The sequence below is a fragment of the Sphaerodactylus townsendi genome, linkage group LG07 (assembly GCF_021028975.2).
Source record: "Sphaerodactylus townsendi isolate TG3544 linkage group LG07, MPM_Stown_v2.3, whole genome shotgun sequence".
Lineage (NCBI taxonomy): Eukaryota > Metazoa > Chordata > Lepidosauria > Squamata > Sphaerodactylidae > Sphaerodactylus > Sphaerodactylus townsendi.
Genome location: NC_059431.1, coordinates 98198335 through 98219771, shown reverse-complemented (window position 1 = coordinate 98219771; position 21437 = coordinate 98198335). Strand labels below are relative to the sequence as shown.

At 43.3% G+C, this 21437-nt stretch overlaps 1 protein-coding gene across 5 annotated transcripts; it reads right to left on the bottom strand.

Moving 5' to 3' along the window:
- Nucleotides 1-949: 949 nt before the first annotated feature.
- On the bottom strand, nt 950-20710 carry PPP1R3B (protein phosphatase 1 regulatory subunit 3B). Of its 5 annotated transcripts, none has more exons than XM_048504063.1 (3): nt 20691-20710; nt 18684-18790; nt 950-5711 (listed from the first exon to the last, which is right to left on the bottom strand). In XM_048504063.1, exons 2-3 carry the CDS (start codon nt 18686-18688, stop codon nt 4820-4822), a joined length of 897 nt encoding a protein of 298 aa, XP_048360020.1. In that variant the 5' UTR covers nt 18689-18790; nt 20691-20710; the 3' UTR covers nt 950-4819. The 5 variants fall into 5 exon arrangements, with proteins under 5 accessions (XP_048360020.1, XP_048360019.1, XP_048360018.1 ...); XM_048504062.1 differs by lacking the exon at nt 20691-20710 and adding an exon at nt 20211-20258; XM_048504061.1 differs by lacking the exon at nt 20691-20710 and adding an exon at nt 20044-20158.
- Between the last annotated feature and the right edge of the window lie 727 nt (nt 20711-21437).

Here is a 21437-nt window from a genome sequence, read left to right as displayed (position 1 = left end):
TTACACTGTGAATTACCAGACCTTCCCTTCTTTAAATAACACAATTTTCCTTGCAGTGGAATTTTGCTTCTAGATTTACAGTCCCATTCGAAGAGGAGGGGAGGGCTCTAGGGAGTGGCATAGACTTGCACCACTGCATTTCCCCTCCCTGGGGCACTTACCCCGGCAGAGGGGGCAGACGTGCCGGCGGCTGCCCATTTTACAGCCCCACCCCCAAAGAACCTGGAAGTCCAGGCAGCAATGGGCCTGCACTGGCTTTCTGCTTGGACACCAGTGTGAGGGGCGAGGTTTCCCAGGGACGGAGTTGCAGTTAGTGGGGGTTGAGAGCCGGAATTGCTGGGCCCCAGCCCTCGGACTTACACCACCCTTTCGGTGACGTAAGTGAGCTCCCTGCACCACCAGAAAGTTCTCTTGGAGGTGGCAGGGTGCAGCTTCATACCGTCTCCTCCGGTTTGGATGGGGCTGCCTGACTACAATCCTGCATGCAATGTTATTTTGAAGACATGTGGCTCATTGGCAGAATATCTGCTTTGCATCCAGAAGGCCCCAAGTTCTATCTCTTGCTAAAAGGACAAGGTTGTGGGTTATATGAAAGACCCTCCACCTAAGACCCCGGAAAGCCACTGCCAGTCTGAGCAGACAACAATAACCCGTGGTCTGAGAAGTCAGCTTCATGTACTCAATTACTCTTGAGTAAACTTGGGAAGACCTAGAACAGGGGTCTGCAACCTGCGGCTCTCCAGATGTTCATGAACTACAATTCCCATCAGCCCCTGCCAGCATGGCCAATTGTAGTTCATGAACATCTGGAGAGCCGCAGGTTGTAGACCCCTGACCTAGAAAATCTCATACAATTGCTTCATAAGGTTTATTTCCATACAGTCCCACCCAAGATTCACTACCTTCAAGCCCCTCATGAAATGATATGCCAAGATGCAAGGAGACTCTATCGTTTGTTCAATATTTATTGCTTTTTGCCATCCGATAAAAACCAAAAGCCATTACAGAAAATACTCCAGAAAATAAATCCATTGTGATTAATAAAGTGCATTTTTCAACGGTGTACAAAATATTAAAAACATGCAAGGTACTCAGAGGTGTAAAATGAGAATAACAATTCTTCGGTTACATTCACATTGGCAAGACAGACAAAATCCAAGAAGTTGCCTTTAAAACAGGAAAGGGGGGAAGAGGCTGTCATGTAAGGAAAATTTAGGGAAACTGTTCCTGGTTTCCACTTCACAATCTTATTCGCATCCACTGCCTAGCAAGCCACATACATACACACATACCTACCCCTCAGACATAACCTATAACCAAGGCTCCCGCATTTTTCAAGAGACCCACCATGCCAAAGTCTGCATGAGCTTGTAAAAAATGAAGGCACAATTCAGAATAATTTCAAGTTAAGAACAATGTTAAAGCTTCTGTCCTCAAGTCACCTGAAAAGACTCCCATAGACTAGCAGAGAAAGCAACTTATACCTGACAGAAGACCCTCAGGAGAACAGATTTGTGGAAGGCACTGGAATTTTTATAATTAAATCCACCTGTTTGTTAATGTTCCCAGTTCTGCTGGCATTCCTAGAGACAAAATTTCAACCCCTTTTACTTCTGCTCCCAGTCTAGGTCTCATACATAATCCTATTGTGTAGGATCTACCAAGAAAACTTGGGTTAGTGAAGTTCAGATAGCCTTGAATCAAAGCATGCAGGATTGCTTTATCGGTTAATCAACTTTCTCAATGAACGAACATCGCTGCATCAAAATCTCAGGGGTGTTGTTAGGAACAGCCCACACTGGCAATGCTCTTGCATTTCTGAACACATCACTTTCACTCAGAAGCAAAATGCTCAAATTGCATTATTTTGCTGTGTGACCTGGACAGTATTCGTCTAGCAATGCAGCACCAAATCCCATTCGCCTTTGTAGCTATTGCATCACATCCCTGACTCTTATACCCTTTTTTGCATGTAGTGCGGCCAAGGCAAGTCTCCCCTATGCTATAATTATGCATTTGATTTTTTTCCTACCTAATGCAAAACTTGACATTTATCTCTGCTGAAATTAATTTTATTCGTTTTAGCCCAGTTTTCCAGACCTTCTTGAGTCTTCATGCAGTCTTCTGCTGTGTTCTTTGTTGTGCTTCCAACATCTCTCACTAGCCTGAGCTCACGCTGAGCTTCACCTTCTCTTAACACTCTCCGTACAATCACTGGATGTTTAAATTCATCCTTGGTGATTTAGTCCTCCTTCCATTTCCTAAGTGGGCCTTTTAAAATTCCCAGATCTTCAGAAAGCTGTTTATGGTGCCACACTGGCTTCGATGTGTTCATCCCATTTTTCCAGCTCACTGGAATAATTTACGATTGTGTCTTCAATCTCTCACTTTTAATAAACTCCCACCCATCTCAAACTTTCTCCTTTTTGAGTATTTCGGTTCATAGGATTCTACCCATGTTAAAATTCCTTCATGCCGTATAAGTGGCCTGCTGGAAATGGCTTGCTGGAATTCTTTGTCCCCCATAGTCTTTCATGTTTGGCCAAGGCAGGAAAGAGCTGGGCATTATTTCCCAGCTAAGAATCTCTAGATTTAGCCCAAGCTAAGAACCCTCTGGAGGGATGTGCTTATTTTAAAACACTAGGAATGAAGGCCACTTGTGTTCCTGCATCACTATTTCTAGTGTGCAGCTCTATTACTATGCCAGTTGTGACTCTGAGGCTGCTTCCGCACATGCAGAATAATGCACTTTCAAACTGCTTTCAGTGCTCTTTGAAGCTGTGCGGAATAGCAAAATCCACTTGCAAACAGTTGTGAAAGTGGTTTGAAAACGCATTATTCTGCGTGTGCGGAAGGGGCCTGAGTTCCCAGCAAATAAACTGAACTGAGGACCTGGTCTTCAGAGACACAGAAAAGCTGCTTCTTGATTTTTGTTGAAAGACCAGCTGCAGTTCTTTTGCAGCCACAGATCAGAACCTTTCCTGCGCGCAAGTATAAGGTAGCGTGCTGTTTGCACCCTAGTTTGTAGGCTGGCCACACCTTCTTGGCCATTGTTTGCATGCCAGACACTTCTGCGCACCACACAGGATTGCTATTTTGTCACCAGATATCAAGAGACTCAAACTGTCATCTTCAACAGAGTTAACTCCCTTCTGAGGACACTGATTTCAGCGGACTTAGACACATTTAACTATCTAGGGATAGCAAGACAAATCTCATGCAACATTATTTACAGAACATCATTACAGTGACACTCTCGCATTCCACCAGTTAATTTTGTTCTTTATGGGTCACAAAATAATTTGCTTGGGGTCGGACACATATGCTATGTCCTCGTTACAATGTTCAAAGAACTGAAATGGCAAGTTGAGATTTCCAGGAGTTTGCATTGCTGAAGATTCCATTGGTGTTCTATAAATCACAATAAGAGAAGGGTGGGAATGAAGAGCCCTGCTGAATTGGGAAACATCGGCTTTTATCCTACCTTTCCACTCAGCCAAGTCGGATACTATCTGCTAGCTTAAGAGGTTCTTCCATTGGAGGAAAGCTTCATATTTGGCTGAATGGAAAGATGGAAGGTGCTACCGGAATAATCTGCCAATGGCAAACTGTTTATGTAGTTTAAGAAAGAGGAAGTCTGGAATTTTGGCAGCTTTTGCAAGGAGGGGGACAGGGTATTTTGACTTGCAAAGACTAGCTCTCACATTCTTAGCTGTTTTTAACCTCTACCCAGTCATTTCTGTTGTCTGTGACTAAGCAGTGGGGGTGTGAATGTGTGAAATCCGATGTAACAAAATGTCTTTTATGCAACCAATAATCTTTATTCAATGTCCTGTCAGTAACAAGGATCCAATTTGTAACCACTGTAGAAACATTCATAAAATGATCATAAAAGAAAAACAAAACTCTAAGCAAAAAAGGGTACCTACCATGCCATGCACGGGGGAGGGGGAAGAGTAAATTTAAATAGGATGGTGGCACGGAAATTTACAGGGTTTTTTTTTTTACAAAAATGGAAAACTTGATTCTTCTTGCCCTCCCTCCAACCCTATAAAATGAAATTTGTCAAGGCACATTAAAGCAAAAAGCTTTCTTCTAGGCTTAAAAATCGTATCCTCTGAAGCTACACAATTCCTCTGAAGCGACACGATGATGTGACGGTTTTACAGAAAGACGCCTCCACCTTCGCTATCACAAAGGAAGAAATACACTTGGCTCTTTTTCAAAGTCAGAAATGCAGGCAGAATGGTGAGTAAGCACCCTGGTATCTTCCCTGGGAAACGAAAGCATTTCCTAACATGGGAAAAAAGCACAGTCATCATATTCCATTTCTAATAGCAATTGCAGTCCCTTCTATTTTGCACGCAAAAAAAAGGCTTGGTCTCCCATGGTTCGGCAACCCAGTTTGGACACTCCGCTCCCATCTTCCAACCCGCAGGCTGCTTCTCTGCGATTTCTCACCGGGTGCGGCCAAAGGCATCTCCATAAGGCAAGAGAACACAAGCCTTCCTCCAAGATCAGCTTGCAATACTGCAACGTACCTTGTGCCAATCCAAAAGTAAAGCAGTGCTTGAATGGAAGAAATTTATGTTGAACGGGAGACCATGGGCAGTGTTCCCAAACATGAATCACCTCTCCCCTTTCTTCCAGCTGTTCTATGTGACAACAGCCCACCTGCAGGCAGGCATTTTATGAGTCACTTTCATTTTACTTTCTGTAGATACACACCTTTGGCAACTGTGACATCACAGAAAATTCCAATGATTTTTTTTTCTGTAAAAAAATCTTGTATGTTAAATACACATACCCCGTATTTCATTCAGTAATAAGGCCCACGTTTTTCATACCCCGAATAACTTGGCCATTCGGGAAATAACCCATAGGAACACCTGGGGCTTCCAAACTGGTCAAAGGCAATCCCAAAACCAGATTCCCCCTGAGGGTGGGAAATCTCTCGAGCAGATTTGAGTTCGGCTCGAATGATTCTGTAATTCAGACCTTTGTTGCTATCCCAATACACTTTTCCATCGCTTTCGTAATGCACCGCAAACTCCATCCTTTCGTGGGGTGGAACTCTCTCTGGCAAGTTGATCTCAAAAGAGAAGGTGTCCTTATCTGAACCTGCATATGTGTCTTTGACATACTGGCATGGATAGTCCGTGAAGGTTTTCCAGGTATCGAATGTCATCCGGATCTTCACGGTCTTCTCAAATGTAATGTTCCTGACTTTCACAGTGCCTGAAATGGCTTTATCTTTCAACACACAGTTCTCGAGGCAGACATAGTCTGCCTGGAGTCGATTTCGGAAGTCCAAATAATCAGCAGAAGGCTGCACAAAATCTAAGACAAAATCGTCTCTGTCTGCCGTCGTCAGGCCCACAATGTTGTCTATTAGTTCCGTGATGTTTAACGGAATATCCAACGGGTCATCAAACTCGGAGAACACCTTCACCATTGTTAAAGCCAAGCCCCTGTTGTCTGCGAAGGTCACCCGCTTTTTCACTCTGGCACTCTGTAGATTTTTTACTTCTGCTCCCAGATCATTTAATTCTTTCATGGTGCTCAAATGGATACATGGCCGCAAAGGTTTCTTGGGCTTCGGAGCAATTTTGTAAGCAAAACCATCCCTTCGGAAAGAGGGTGAGCGCAGGTACAACTGCATCGCTACATCCACTGCCATTGTGGGCTTGTGAGGAGTGGAGTCCAGTATTCTGGGGAAAAAAGAAATAAGGGCAATAAGTTATCACTGGGCGTAGGTGTTAAGGTTATGAGTGGCGGACTCTAATCTGGAGAACTGGGTTAGAGTCATCACTCCTCCACATTAAATCTGCTGGGTAATCTTGGGCAAATCACAGTTCTCTCAGAATGCTCTCAGCCCCACCTACTTCGCAAGATCTCTGTTGTGGGGAGGGGAAGGTGATAAGAAGATATTTGATAACTCTTTAAAGCAGAGAAAAGCAGGGTATAAAATCTACTCTTCTTTTTCACCCAGCATGCAATAGCAAACCCAAATTGCGTACATTCACCAATGAGCTAGGCCCAGCTCTCTAACAAGTATAGACATGCGTATTGTACAAGTACAACTCAAATTTTGTCACATTTACACTTTGTATGTTTGGATGCAAAACCTCAGTATAATGCACAAGAAATGTATAATGCACATTTTTGAAGGCCAAATTATGATTTCAGAAAATACTTTGAAATGTGCATTTTAAAGAAATCTGGTGTAGAAGTTTGAGTGTCAAACTAGGATCTAAGAAACCCTGGTTCAAATCCCCACTATGGCACAAAAGCTTGCTGGGTGACTTTGGGCCAGTCACATGATTGCAACCTAACCTACCCAAATAGGGTTGTTATGAGGATAAAATGGACAAGAGAAAAACTATGTAAGCTGATTTGAGTTCCTGTTGGGAGAGAACAGTGGAATAAAGCCTACACCTGTTGAATATAGCTGACAGACTTAAAAGGTCTGTTGCCTTCAGAAACATTTTTGTACACGCTTAGCCATTGTAGCTGGTTTATTGTATGCATATTTATTTAAAATACTGCAATACTTAAAACCTACTCCTATCACATCGCTTATAGCTGTCTCATCTTGCTGACTGCACTGACTTATGCTGAATAATCCATCTTGAGACTGGCTGAGAAATACAGATTAGAAATAAAAAGGATAGCTTTTAAAGAAATGAACACGTCTTCAAAACATATCCAGCTAAAACTTATTTTTCTATATCAAAAGGTAATTGGAGTCCGGAAATTGAATATGATTAAGCACAATATTGTAGGTAATGTTTTCTATTTTATTAGCATGACAATTATGAGTATTTATAGCTCTTCCAGTCAAATAACACAGCTACTTCCGGCTTTCTTCTCATGTTAAACAATGAGATTTTGCTTTCAAAAAGCATTAGAGTATGCGATCTTGCTATACACCCTCAAAAGCGTGCAGATTGAATTCAGGGACTTGTGTCTGGCTATAATTTACCCTCTTTGCTCTGAAGAAGGTGTAATTCTATAGTGTAAAGGGTTATGGGTTTTATTTTACCAAAAAGTTTGGAATTATAATAATAGTGTAGCCTGTCTCAGAAAAAGATGTTAGTAGGGTTGATATTCCTCTGCCACAGAACTCAACATGCCGGACCTTCTTTGTTGAAGAACGCTCACCTGGGTCCTAGTGCCTACCCAGCCCGCCACCCGTTTGGAAGTTTGATGATAGTTGTTCAATGAACTATAAATGCTCTTGTACCAAAGTACCCTGTTAAATAATGCAGAAAATAATAGTTTTGACAAAGGCAGCACATAAAAATGAATGTTAATTCTCATACATGTTCAAGACTATATTCTAATGCAAAAGCATAACATTTTCTCAACTGCTGCTCCTCAACTGACCGCACTAACATCTTTATCGGAGTATAGTTTGTTGTCAAGTCACAATTGGCTTACAGCGAGCCCTCATGGGGTTTTCAAGGCAAGACATGAGCATAGGTGGTTTGCCATTGTTTACCTCTGTATAGTAGTGCTAGACTTTTTCAGAGGTCTCCTAGTCAAGAACTAACCATGGTTGACCCCGCTTGGCTTCCAAGCACTAGCAAGCTTGGGTTAGTCTGGGCTATTCCTACTGGTAAATATAAAAGGGATCTCTTTAGTTGTGCAACTATTTTTTAATTGCTATAATGACCCGTTATTATGCATACACATGGAACAATACAGACCAGTACCTCAATTACAAGGTGACGAGACAGGAGTATGTGCAATATATATATTTCTTCTGAGGCGGTAAATGATTATTTAAATTGGTAATTGAAACCCATCTGGACGGTATCAGCCAAGCTGAGCAAAGCCATACAACTAATGCAGCCCTCAGCAGAGCTACACCCTTTAAAAAGTGAAATCACATCACTAGGCTTAGAACGACGAAACTTTGTTTAGGACAGCGCTGTCAGTTCCATTAATTTTCCCGAGCCTAATGATAACATGGAAGTTGAACAGAGAAAATACAGAACAGCATTCCTTCTCCTCCCTAACATTTCACATCTATTGTTAATCCCAAACCACCCCTCTCAACTGAAGCCAACTTGGATTTTAAAAAAGAAGTTAACAAAGCATTCTTCCCAAGGAACACCAGTTCTCCAGTTACCAGCCAGCACCCACAGTCATGTAGACAAAACGAGAAGCAGAGAAGAACACTTCCTCCGCACGCTCACCCTGAAACCCAGAGGCAGCTGGATCCAGATCGTATCCTAGTCTGCGGCATTCTTTTCTCTCTTCCCAAGGAGTTAGGAAGTAAACCCACAGACGGTATCCACTGCTACTGAAACATGGGTGACTCAAGTTCTCTCTGCTAGCATTTCTCCTTCCGCAGCTATCTCTCCACACCCTCAAAGGCCGTAAACTCTCTCGGTGTGTGTGCAGAAACAGGAAGCGATGGTCAAATAAGCAGCAGCTATCGAGGACAGAAATGACTTCTTGACTTTTCGGGGAAAAGGAAGCCACGGCAGACACGCACTGCACAGGGTCGGTTTAGAGGTCATAAACGTTGAGACACTTTGAAAAGTCACAGCTCTCATAATGTACACTAAGAAATATGTCTGAGGTTAACAAAAGAAATGACAGTCCCCCCCTTTTCTCTCTCTCTCTCTCTCTCTCTCTCTCTCTCTCTCTCTCTCTGTGTGTGTGTGTGTGTGTGTGTGTGTGTGTGTGTGTGTGTGTGTGTGTGTGTGTGTGTGTGTGTGTGTGTGGATTTTAAATTAAATCTCAAGACGTAAAAAAGGTGGACACAGTGGAATTTGCTTCCCTTTTTGGTTCTTGTCAGTCATACTGGCCAGAAAGAGACCAGAGTATGAATGGTAAAAAAAGAAGTTAAAATGACACCCCCTCATGCCCGCAAAAGTAAACAAGGCCCAATCATTGGGAAAACTGCCAAATTCCTGCTGTGTGTCAGACTACTTCTGAGGCCTGTTGGGGCATGAAGGATTAAATTAGAGCCAAGCACTGCTGAACTAACACAAGCAACTAATACTTCAGTGTTTGCCCAGAATTTGGTTTTGAATATTCTACAACTCAGATGAACATCAGTGGTGTAGAAGCCAAAGTCTGAAAAAAAAATGCATTTTCAGCAGAATGCATTTATAAAAGTAAGGAGAAAAGTGAAGGCCCGGTGGGGGTGGGTAGGTGGGATTGCTCTCTCCTTGCCCCAAGACCTTCTGGTAATTTTCCCAGTGGGAAAAAAAATTAGAAATTTGGGGAGAACTGAGGGAAGAAAAAAATACTTTCATTCATTCCTAGACTTATGACATTTTTTCTTGTGCAATGAATGAAATGCAGTTAAAGACAAGGTTTAACTCACTCAAAACACATAGCCCAAACTTTTCATCACAAGAATTTACAGCATGACATAATAATGCCTGCAACTAGTGTAATTATAAAGTGCTATTTTCAAAGGAATTCATCGCATTTGATCATTTTGCCCATAATTAATGTAATAACAGTGCTGGCACACTATTAAAAAATTCAACACTTTCAAAAGTTATAGTTTAATGATATCGAAATATACTTACTGCTAGTCATACTGCGATTGTACGAGACAGTCAGTGTAATCCTGTGCAGAGTTGCTCCATTGTAAGATAATTGAAATCAATGGGCTTAAAATGGAATAAGTCTGCATAGAATTGCAGTATGTTTCTACTCACAAAGTAGACTTTATTTTGTCAACCTCAGAAGTTTCTTTTAATTATTTCAATGTTTGTTCTTTCTTACCGAGGTTACCAGCCCGAGGCTGGCAACTGGCAAGAGACTCACCAGGGGAGGGGGAGCTTTAGGAATTATGGTTCTAGAATTATCTTAAGACTCTATGCTTTAGCCACAGAGTTTTTGGTGAATGCTAGTGTGTTACCTAACATAATGGCATCAGTATGATGTCAGTCCCTTCCCACTTCCTAACCGCCAAATTCAAGTCTTTCTGTTCCTACTTTTTAGGTGGCCATGTGATAAAAGTCGCACAGAGTGTGATACGTGGTGCTGCTGCTTACCCCCAAAAGACTCCCATTACACATGCAGACTCAGAGCAACAAACAAGCTTCTGAGCAACAACCTGATGAAACAGGGGGCAGATCAGAGCCTTGAGCACCCCATACTGTCCAGCAACAGCCAGGAGACAGGTTCACCAGAAGTGGACATCTGGGCACATCCCAACATGATATCATGACTGAGGTCAGGGATCAAGTGAGCAAGACAGAGGAAGGGTAGCTCACCATGAAAGGTATTACCAGACATATTATTGAAAAAAAATAAAAACCGAATGAGGGAGATGTGGTATATTGGAGATGCTCAGGTTTTGTGACCATACCTGGAGGAAGCCACGGTTACTGAGGATTAGCTGTGGCCTGGTTAATTAGTTGGCTGATCACAGTTCTTAACCACTACTGTCTCCAGAACTAACAGTTTTCCTCCATAAAGGCACAGCGCAGAGTATAGTAGCTCTCTCTCAAGTATAAGGAATATTTTCAGTTTTGTTTACAGAAATTCATTCCTAAAAAAACTTTTCTGGGAATTAGCCCCATTAAATAAAATGAGATTTATTTCTGCATAGACCTGCTTAAGTTAGGATTATTCCTGCAGGTATTTATACTTGTAAATTATTTGAACATAAAAGCACAATTTTATATTCCATTATGCATCTGGTATTGCTAAAGCAATAAAATAAGTTTATAAGAAAGCAAGGATTGTATACATTTTAACTTCCTTCCAACAACTGTATTATTTTGTCACTAAATCTTGGTGGAAAAAATGGAATACCATCCCAATTGCTTCAAAATTTCCCAAAGTTTTACATCTTTAAGGTTAGACTTCAAGATGGGGATGATATTACTAGACAGGATTCCTCAATGCACAGTGGCTAACTGGGAGGTCACCCTAGCAGCTGGCTCACTGCTTTTAATTCAATATGCTCAGGAATGCAAAACTGTATCAACTATTTGATAATCTTTTGAAGATTACCAAAAGAATCAGGGTGTAAACTGAAGCCAAACACATCTAAACTATCAGGGAACTCCAGATGCTGGAATATATAATAGATTTTTACGAGCCCAAGAACAACATGTAATTTGAGGTCAACAAATAACTGCCTAACAGTGCACACACAGATGATTCAACTTTATGTAATTCTGACCAACAGGCACAGAGATGAAGTAACCAGATAAATTACCTTTGACAGATTTGGGATTCACATTGTGGATGAGCCAAAACCTCTCCCAGTTCCACCTAGCCTTCTGCTGTCCACCTGTCCTTCACAATTCAGTTCCAGCACAGTAGAGATTATTCCAGAAGACTCTGTGTGGCAGGACTAATGGGTCAAGATCACCCTGATCCAAGAACCAATTTGGACAGTGTTTTTTGAACAAGGGAGGAGTGGGATTCCCTGGAAAAATTGTCAACAAGATATCCCTGATCGAGGGATGCCCCATCGCTTGAAGGTAGAGCAGAAAGCATTTGAATCTCCAGAACCAAGGTCTTAGTAGCAGGTGATGGGACTTCTGACTGCCTGAAGGCCTGTTATTACAGTTCTCATTTACAGTACATTTTAACGGCATCAAAATTACACAATGGATACCACTTGCAGGTAGGGTCTGCATACCTGCTGGTGGACAGTGGGAAAAGAAGAGGAAGAGAAGTTGCATGTCCAAGGTTATTACCAGCAAGGCAAAAAGTTACAGATGGATAATTCCTTGGGGATAGCATCACACTCACAGATGAATATGAGGACTGAGGGGGAGAGACATCTTAGCAATTGCTATGAAAACCTTATGTCTCCCCTAGAGTACTTCTGTGTCTCACTGGCAGTGTATACTAGCAGTGTATGTACTCCCAGTTATGAACGACTGTTCTGAGGCACAGATAAGGCACTGATAGTCTGAACAGTATCAAATAAGATGGCAACATCAACTTGAGATCTTTTGTGACTGACAAGATATTTTAAGGACATAGAAAATGTTGGTGCCTTACCTGATCCTGATTCATTCAGACACTAAGGTAACATTCCTATCCCAATAATGCAACTTTAGCTTCCTTTCTGTAAGACTGCAAGAAAATTTGTACATGACCTATATTTCAGTCCTGTCTGATGAAGGAAGTGCTGACTCTTAAAAGATTACCGCTCTGGAAATCTTTTGGTCTTTAAGGAGATACTGGATTTGAATTTGGTGCATGCTATTTATGTCTACGGTCTGTTTGGGTTGTCTTTTTTATCTTATACAACTTTTATTTCCTGCCTCTCTACTTTAAAGGAATATTTAAGGGTAACTTACAAAAAATAAAAACATCAAATATAAAGAAACAACCCATGATAAAATACATGGTTTTTAAAAACTAACCCTGAATAGGAACTGTTAAGCAGACACTTAGAAAAAATAGGAGAGGAGACAGTCTTTGAAGAGGGCAATCACCAATCAGGGGCCACCCCAGAAAAGGTGGTCACAACCTGCCTAACATTTGGATAGTGAGGGGACCCTCCCAGTGTCACAATTTGCTTAACTTCGGAAAATTGGGGTTGCTGGGTTTTTTTGCCCCTTTTTGCCTCTGTTTTCATGAGCCAGCCCCTGGGGACATACTAGGACACAGAGGACTCTGAGACAGAACCTAAGGATATAGTGCAGACAGAGTTGGCTGCTCCTGAGGAACACCAGGCAGCAGAGCCAATGCCCAGCCCTTCCTTGCCTGATGATCTACAGGTGGAGGAGCCTGCAGATCCTCCAGGGAACCCAGTGATGAGTCAGCTGTAAATAGGAGGCAGTAGCAGAGGCTGCTACTGCAGAAGCACAGAAGGAGTGCTCGTCTGGCAGCAAGGTATGGGAGTTAGAAGTCACAGCATCTGATGAGGAGTAACTCCCTGCAAAATCCCAGCCCCTTGAACAAGGCTCTCTATATAAGGCTTGCTGTAAGCTTGCTTCTGCCTGCGTGCAACAAGTGTGCTAACTGTCACTGCTGTGTGCCTGGTTCTTCATTGATTCACAGCCTGCCTCATGGTTTTTCCGTGACTTGACCTAATGGACTGAGACCTGAGTATGCCTTGCCTTCCGCCTGCCTTGACCCATTGGACTGTGACCTGACCACGCTTGTGCTTGCCACCCATTTGGCCCTGCAGGGTCAGACCCAGCCATGCCCCTGCCTACTGGCAGCACACTGTTCTTCCATCTTCACCAAGTTACACAACTGGTACCCTTCCTGTCTCTTCCCAATCTAAACACGGCGATCCATTCAATGGTCACATCCAGACTAGATTACTGTAACTGGCTCTATGCAGGGCTACACTTGAGACCTCTTTGGAAACTTCAGTTGGTCCAGAATGCAGCTGCCCAGGTCCTCTCAAGGACACCATGGAGAGTGCATATCTAACTGGTACTCCATCAGCTGTACTGGCCCCAGGTGGAATACTGGATCAGGGTCAAAGTTCTGGTGTGAACCTTTAAAGCCCTAAACAGTCTGGGACCTTTGTATTTGCAAGACCGCCTCTCTCAATATACCCCCTAAAGAAGAAGAAGAAGAAGAGTTTGGATTTATATCCCCCCTTTCTATCCTGCAGGAGACTCAAAGGGGCTTACAATATCCTTGCCCTTCCCCCCTCACAACAAACACCCTGTGAGGTGGGTGGGGCTGAGAGAGCTCCGAGAAGCTGTGACTCGCCCAAGGTCACCCAGCTGGTGTGTGTGGGAGTGTACAGGCTAATCTGAATTCCCCAGATAAGCCTCCACAACTCAAGCGGCAGAGCTGGGAATCAAACCCAGTTCCTCCAGATTAGATGCACGAGCTCTTAACCTCCTACGCCACTGCTGCTCTTACGCTCATCAATTAACAACTTATGGTGGCCCCTGGCCTGAAAAATATCTGGCTAGCCACAACCATGGCCAGAGCCTTTTTGGCTCTAGCCCTGCCCTGATGAAATGATCCTTCAAATGAGCCCCAGGCCCTCCAGGATTTCAGTTCCACAGAGTTGTATGATGGAGATGTTCTATGGTAGAGACAGTGATGATGTCCATCTTAGCTGGCCTCCTCCTTCCCTCTTTCTTTTCCCATTTCCCATTGTGTGTTTCTCTTATTTTTCTTTTAGGCATTTCCTTATTATCTCTGTTCTCTGATTTATTCCCTCCCTCTGATTGGTCTTCTATTATTGAATGGTTTAGGGCACTAGAAACCTGTGAATTTTAAGAGTTGGAATTAAATTGTATAGTCTGTCTTTCCATTGTAGAAATTGGTTGCTGTGAGCTGCTCTGAGCTCGTCTTGATGGGGAAGGGCAGACTACAAATCCAATGAACAAAGAAAAACCCATATCTATTTCTTCCTTGACAAGATAACGCTTTATTAAAATTGACTGGTTTTAACTGGAGTAACTCTGCATAGGAATGCACCGTTTCAATAACCAGGAGAACTTCTGCTTTGCCCCAACTCCTACACACGCAGAAATGAGCCCCTGCATTTGCCATCCATACACAGCACAGGTTAGGTGCCTCTGAGTCCGTAATCTAATAACATCTTGTGCAGAAAAGATCACCATTCCGATATATTCATTTTATCCTTTAGCCAAGGAAATTGCATTCATAGAAGTTAGTTTCGTCTGCAGTCAGAACAATCAGTTCCTGGGCCTATTCTGTAGACGGCTTTTCATTGTGGAATAGCTTATCTGTTTATAACCCCATATTCTTCTCTAGTTTACACAGAGAATTTACACTTGAAAGGCTCAGGATAAAATTCATGCCCACCTCCCTGCCTCATCCTCTCCCTCTCGTAACCATCCCTTTAAAGAGATTTCCCAGTTTGATTTCCCTCCGTGTATCAGAGGAACTGAGCAGTGACTCACAAAAGCTGATACTGAGCTAAATGTTATCCACTTTTATTTTGCTATAACAGACAGGCAGCCCCACCCAAGAGGCTGGTCACCTGGCCGCGGTGCCGAAGCAGTGCCAAACTGCCACTCTCATGGAGGATTCCCAGCAGCTTGAAAAGCAAAAAAGCTTCCCTGCTGCTGAGAAGTCCCCATTGGCCAGAATGGATTTACACCATCATTTGGGCGGCATAAGTGTGAGGCCCCGACCACCAGCGGAATGCAAGCATTGGCCAGAAAGCCAAACATCATTAGGACTACATATTTAGTAAGAATTTTGCACTTTAACAGAAATCTATGCAACTAGGTCAAGTAAAGACTAGAGGATATTCATGGGCTAGGAAAGATTAAAAAAGAATGTCTGAGTAGACCCCTGAAGCCATCACAAGCCTAAGTGCTTTTCTGAATTTGACCATCCTGCGTTCTTTTTGTTTTTCCAACAATGCTTACAGGGCACGAAGGTAAACACTAGTGAAAACTGAATAGCCCCTCTATATACAGAGGCAGTAGCTCTCTGGAATCTTTTGATGTAGGGATAACACAGGGAAAGGCCAGGAGTTGCTAACAAAAAGGTTCCCCAGGAATTGTTTCAAGAGGGTAGCCGTATTGGTCTACAGTAGAAGAGCTAGTTTTGAGCCTAGTGGCACCCTAGAAACCAGCATGTCAGAAGGTGGGAGGGATATTGCTAAGAGGAGGGTCCCTTATTTGCAACCTCTACTGAGATATAAGGAGGGATCTCCATTCCTACTTGTGTTTCCTTGAAAGTAGGATCCTTACTTATTATTAAGCTTGTTGTAAGTAGGATTTTATTATGCCATTTTTGTACCGCTTAATGTATCGAGTGAACACATGCTCTGTTCTTTCTGGTGGTTTCAGTCCTCTAAAATCCTAATGCATGAGTTACTGAATGTCTCATTTGTTGACTGTGCTGACTCAATCTACATAATCTGACTTGAGCCCCTGGGAGAAAGGCAGATTATAAATAACATAAATAAAACATCTGATAAGGGGAGCTTTGACTCTTGAAAGCTTATAGAAGAAGAGCTTTGGATTGATATCCAATTGGCCATGCTGGCAGGGGCTGATGGGAATTGTAGTCCATGAACATCTGGAGTGACATAGGTTCGCCACCACGGTTCTAAGGTATGTGGGGCTGAGACAGTTCTGAGAGAAGTTCACCCAGCAGGCTTCATGTGGAAGAGAGGATAATCGAACCTAGTTCTCTAGATGAGAGTCCACTTGCTCTTAACTACTATACCATGGTGGCCATCTTGTGGGGCTCTAATTTGTTGGTCTCCAACTGTGCATTCCTCTGCAATTGCTTTTAAAAGTCAAAGTGTACATGAAGACTGCTTACATACAAGAGATATTTAGATAGCATATAAAGCTTTCTATTTCTCACTTAGCATTCAATCTTAAGCACGTTATGATCTACCAGGAGTTAGGTAATTTCAGCTGAATTACTTGGCCTCGTTTTAAAGTTAAATGTTTATTTTATTGATTTCACTAAAAAAAAGAGGAAAACTCTCCACCCTGTGTTGGCAGCCTGTAATGCAAAACGTCAAGGCCAGGAAGGGTAGATGCACCTAGTACATAAGGACTTCCAAGAGACACCTAGAGACTTCAAAAATACATCCTCACCCCACCCCCCAAAAAACCCACCAGTACCTGGCAATGTAGATAAAAATCAATTACTTGTTTTTTTAAAAAAATTGGCTTTCTGAGGAAAAATCTATGTAGAGATAGTTTAAACAGTTTTCTAGTCCAAAGGATTAGTTTTTAATTCAGTAGCATAAGACTGCAATGTTCATTCATGCAATGTTAATATTGCTTGGTAAATTAATTCCATTCACAATGTCATGCTCTTCAGAAGTTTCTGTAAGATTATTTTCATCAGTTTTTCCATCTAGAACAGGGGTAGGGAACCTGCGGCTCTCCAGATGTTCAGGAACTACAATTCCCATCAGCCTCTGTCAGCATGGCCAATTGGCCATTGAAACTGATGGGATGCTGGACCCTGGTATCTGGAGAAACACAAGTCTGTTCAGATACTATCACAGATGCTTGGTTTTGAAGTTCTCAGAATTGTGAATTTGTGCCTGCAGAGATAACATGCCTCTTCCTTACAGTAGAAATGTTATAAAATAAACATTCAAAGAAGAAGACGTCAAGCCCACTGATCCTTTGCAAATCTATGCACATAGAATCAACCCCTTAACTCTTAAGTGATCTGTTTCAAGAAGTTCAGTGAATAGAAGTTTGTTTGGAGTGGAACAGATCTGCACAAGGAGCTAAGTGTGAGGAGGGAGGAGAAATAGCAAAAATGAAAGTGAAACCTTTTGAGCAGAACACTCCACAAGACTTGGAATACTTATGTGTACAGCTTATGGTTTATAATATTATTCTCTCCCTAGAGGAGAAAATCTTTAACGGCAGCAGGTGCTAATAAAGTGACCCAGTTTGGAAATATTTTGATGAAGTTCCTTTACCTATGGGTAGACAGGTATGCATGCAAAATGCAAACACTGCAGCAAATAAATGCAAGGTCTGGTAGCCTGAAAGAAACTGGAGATAGGTAATTATGAAATTATTGTGAGATGAACTGTCTATGGATTTCTAACAGTATAAACAAATCAGCAATACTTGTTACAACTGTAAAACTAATCTAAAAAGCTATTATTCTAAAAATGAAAGCTTCATCTGCTTCTAAATATTAAGATTGTACCAGCAGGAGTGAGTATTTTATGTCGAAAACCATGATTTAAATCAAGTTTTACTGATTAGTGATTTGAATCTATTTGATTTAAATCAAATCCACCCAAGTACCTGGACACTTGAAATAAGGTCTTGGGAAACAGTGAGTCAGCCAAATGGGGCATGTTCATACCGGTACTATACACAGACGAACTGTGCACACTCTTGCACTCATAGGCAAATCCCACTGTGTTCAGTGGAGCTGGATAAATGTGCACTGGATTGCTGCCCTTAAATTAATTTTAATATTCATTTCTTCTTCCCAGGACACTGAGACCCTGGTCAGGAATCTGCAGTCTTTTAACAAGAAAATGAAATTTTTAATTAAGTTATGTATCTGAAGGCACAGTGGGATGCTAGAATATGGAGGGAATGACAGGCAAAGATTTGTATGGAATAGACACCTTCTTAGAGATGATTTATGGAAACAGAATAAATAGAAGTGAACAGCTGCCAGTAATTTGAGTACAAACCATGTGCAGATGTACAGCACTGTGATGAAAACTGTGTATGGTTATTACTCATTGTATGACCATGGGTATGCCATTTCCTAACATGCATTTGTTTGCATCACAGTTTTCTCCTCAAAGGGGGCTCAAAGTGGCTTACAGCACTCTCCCTGTCCCCACTTCTTCCTCACAACAACCCTGTGAGGTAGGTTAGGTCGAGAGCATGTGACTGACCCAAGGTCACACAGCAAGCTTCCATGGCAAAGTGGGATTTGAACCAGGGTCTCCTAGATTCTAGCGCAACACTCTAACCACCTGACAAGAACCTCTTTTAGGGGCTATGGAAATTCTATAGATTGTAATTACCAATAATGTTAAGAGGGTAAATATGCATCTGAAACAGAATTTACAGGATTTCACCAAGCTAGAGTTTGAAGAATTCTTCAGGAGAACAGACTGCAGCAGAAAATCAATGAAACATGGTGGCGTAGCCATGGGTCTTGGCTTTTCTAAATCCTGCCATGGCTTGTTGAGATAATTCACATAAGCAAGATTATGGGATGTTCTCTCATTGTTAAAAAAAAAAGTAGTGTTAAATTTTACTTACCTCATAAGGACGCAAGCAGTCAGCCAGAGAGATGCTTTAAGATATTCCTAGCAGAGCAGGAACACATCAAGATTTCCCATCACACAGCTGTTGCCAGGAGTCACCACCTAAAACAAGACACAGATGGGCGAATAAGAGATCTGCTCCAAGCAAATGCCAAAGATGCCCCACAGTGTCAGGCATGGCACCTAGTTGATTGAGATGCATTCCTAACTCCATGTAATGGCTACATAATATATGGACGGGTGATTGAGATGCATTCCTTTCAATGTTACTGCTTCTAGAATCTAGATAGATGTATTAGCCTGCTATATGTTACCACTGCTGTAATGGAACATTCTTTCCTTGACCTTTCTTTTATGGTTTCACACGCTTGGTAGATAATGAAGCTTATCCCTGATACTTTCTACTCCCATGGGAAATGGGATGTTTCTGTTGCTTCGTGGGGTAGGGGCCAGGTGGCGTTATGGCTACCTGTCGCTGACCTTGGGGCACTTAGGCTCCAAGTAACTCTCACATTCTTTGGGAAACTGGGAAGGAGGACTGTTTCTGAATAAAGGGGATGGCAAAAGCCAGGTTCGCTAGAACTGGCTTCTTGCAAGCTGGGTGCTTTGTTTCCTTTCCAATAAATGCCACTGACATGACAAACATTCCAGAGTCCGTTTATTAATTCAAGGATCGGGACCTAACACACAGACATCCATGTGCCAATGGAAACCATCTTCCAATCTCTCAGGAAACAAGATCTTATGTAGTCACCCCAACCATCACACTCCTCTTGTCCAGAAAAGGGGGTGTCCTCTCTAGAAATAAAAATGAGGAGACAAGGTTCCAAACAGGCTGATTTGGGAATAACTCCCAGTGATTTACCTCGGAGCAAACATGCACAGGAATTGACAGGCTACAGAGTTGCAACCAATATCCGAAGAAAGCAGGGTGCGAATTCTTCCCGTTAAGAAAAAATAGTTTCTAGTCCTCGTGGTCTCGGGGGAAAAAACCCAAAGTGCCGATGTGTTTAAAGACTGCATGGGAGGAACAGTCCAAAAGACTAGGAAGAGCCTAATCAGCAGGTGCCTCCTCAAACATCAGATAAAACATTAACAGATCCGATTAGATATCAAAGACAATCTTATGGCTTCAGTAAACCGAATGGGCCATATCTTACGCGCACAGCGCGATCCTAAACAGATTTATGCGGATCTAAATCCATAGTTTGCAATGGGCGCAGAAAAGTCTGACTCGGTTTAGCACCCAATCAATGGAACTCCCCCTCCCTAGCCCGGCAACAGCAAACAGCAAAAGAGAAAACTCTTTCCGAGCAATGCCGAATTGCAAATAGTTCCGATGCAGATTTGCAAACCTCAAGTGGACTGCAAGCTGGTCCTGGCCGAAAATGCATTGCGCTGCCTTGGCTCGCTTCAAGGACGACCTCGGAAGCAAACGCCAGCAGGGAAAGATGACCGGAGAGGAGGGACAGAAGGAGGAGAGGACACCTGATGCAGCTTCCTCCAACTCCACGCCCCTTACCTGGGTGTCCGGAGCCCCCACCTCTTCCAAAGGCCCCCCCAAGGCAGGACCGTGCAGGCTCCCGACCCGCTCAGGCTGGCCCCCCCGCAACCTCCCCGGCTGGCTCAGCTCCTGACCCGGCGGGTGCACGGGGCGCTCTGGTTACTTCTTAAGAATGCTCGTTCCATCGCGAACTCTCCCGCAAGGGAGGAAGCCGCGCTGCAGCCAATGGGCGCGCCTCGAACTTTCCCATCCGGCCAATGGCCACGGAGCATGCCCCTGAAAACGCAGCTGTCGGGCACGTGAACGCCAGGCTGGCTCCGGGGGTGTAACTGCGCCTCCCGGGAGCGAACAGGCGCGATTCACGTTGCTTGCGGATGCAACGGGGAGGCATTTGCCCCCCACCCCCGCTCCGGGCAGAGACAGACGGCGCCCGCCTACAGTCCTCACGGACGGGGCCAGCGTCCTATGTGCACTCTGCGAGGGCCCCGCAAGCATTACCTGTGGTGGGACCTTCCCTTTTCGCACGAAGACAGTTGACACGTGTACGTAGCCCTCTTCCCCATCGGACGGAACCCAACCCTCCTTTGTAACTCCCCCTCCCAGCAGTGTTGCTCCACGTGTTCTCTGTGTGGCATCAGTGATTTCTCGTCCTTTCTTGCACATGTGCATTGCTCGTATTGGGTTCAGGGGAGATACGAGGAAGCTTATAGGTTTTGGTCATGAAACCACTGCGTGATGGGACCTGTCTAGGGTGGCTGGCTGGCGGTGTTATCCCTGAGCATGTCTACACATCCAAATAGATGCAGGGATCAATGCTGAGGAAAAAATAATACATGGAGACCACTTGCTGAGGCCAGGACCTAGTCTGGAGTAGTGCCAGTAAGACTACCCTTGAGGTTATTTCTGAGGATTAATTATAACCCTGTATATATCTGATCAGAAGCCAAAGGTCTGAGCAGTTAGGAAGCTAATAAGGGTTGGCATAGTGATGCCAGACTCCAGGTGGGAACGGGAAATACAGCTCATCTCGAGACTACAAAGATCAGTTCCCCTGGAGAAAGGGGAGGCTTTGAAGTGTGGATTCTACAGCATTATACCTCACTTTGGTCCCTGTTCTCCCCAGGCTCCATCCCCAAACATCCAAAGTTTCTCAGCCCGGCTCTGGCAGCTTTACCTCCCCCTACCCCCAATCCCCAGCTGGTAGTCAGGAGAGACCTTGCAACCTTATGGGAGGCCACCAAGGAA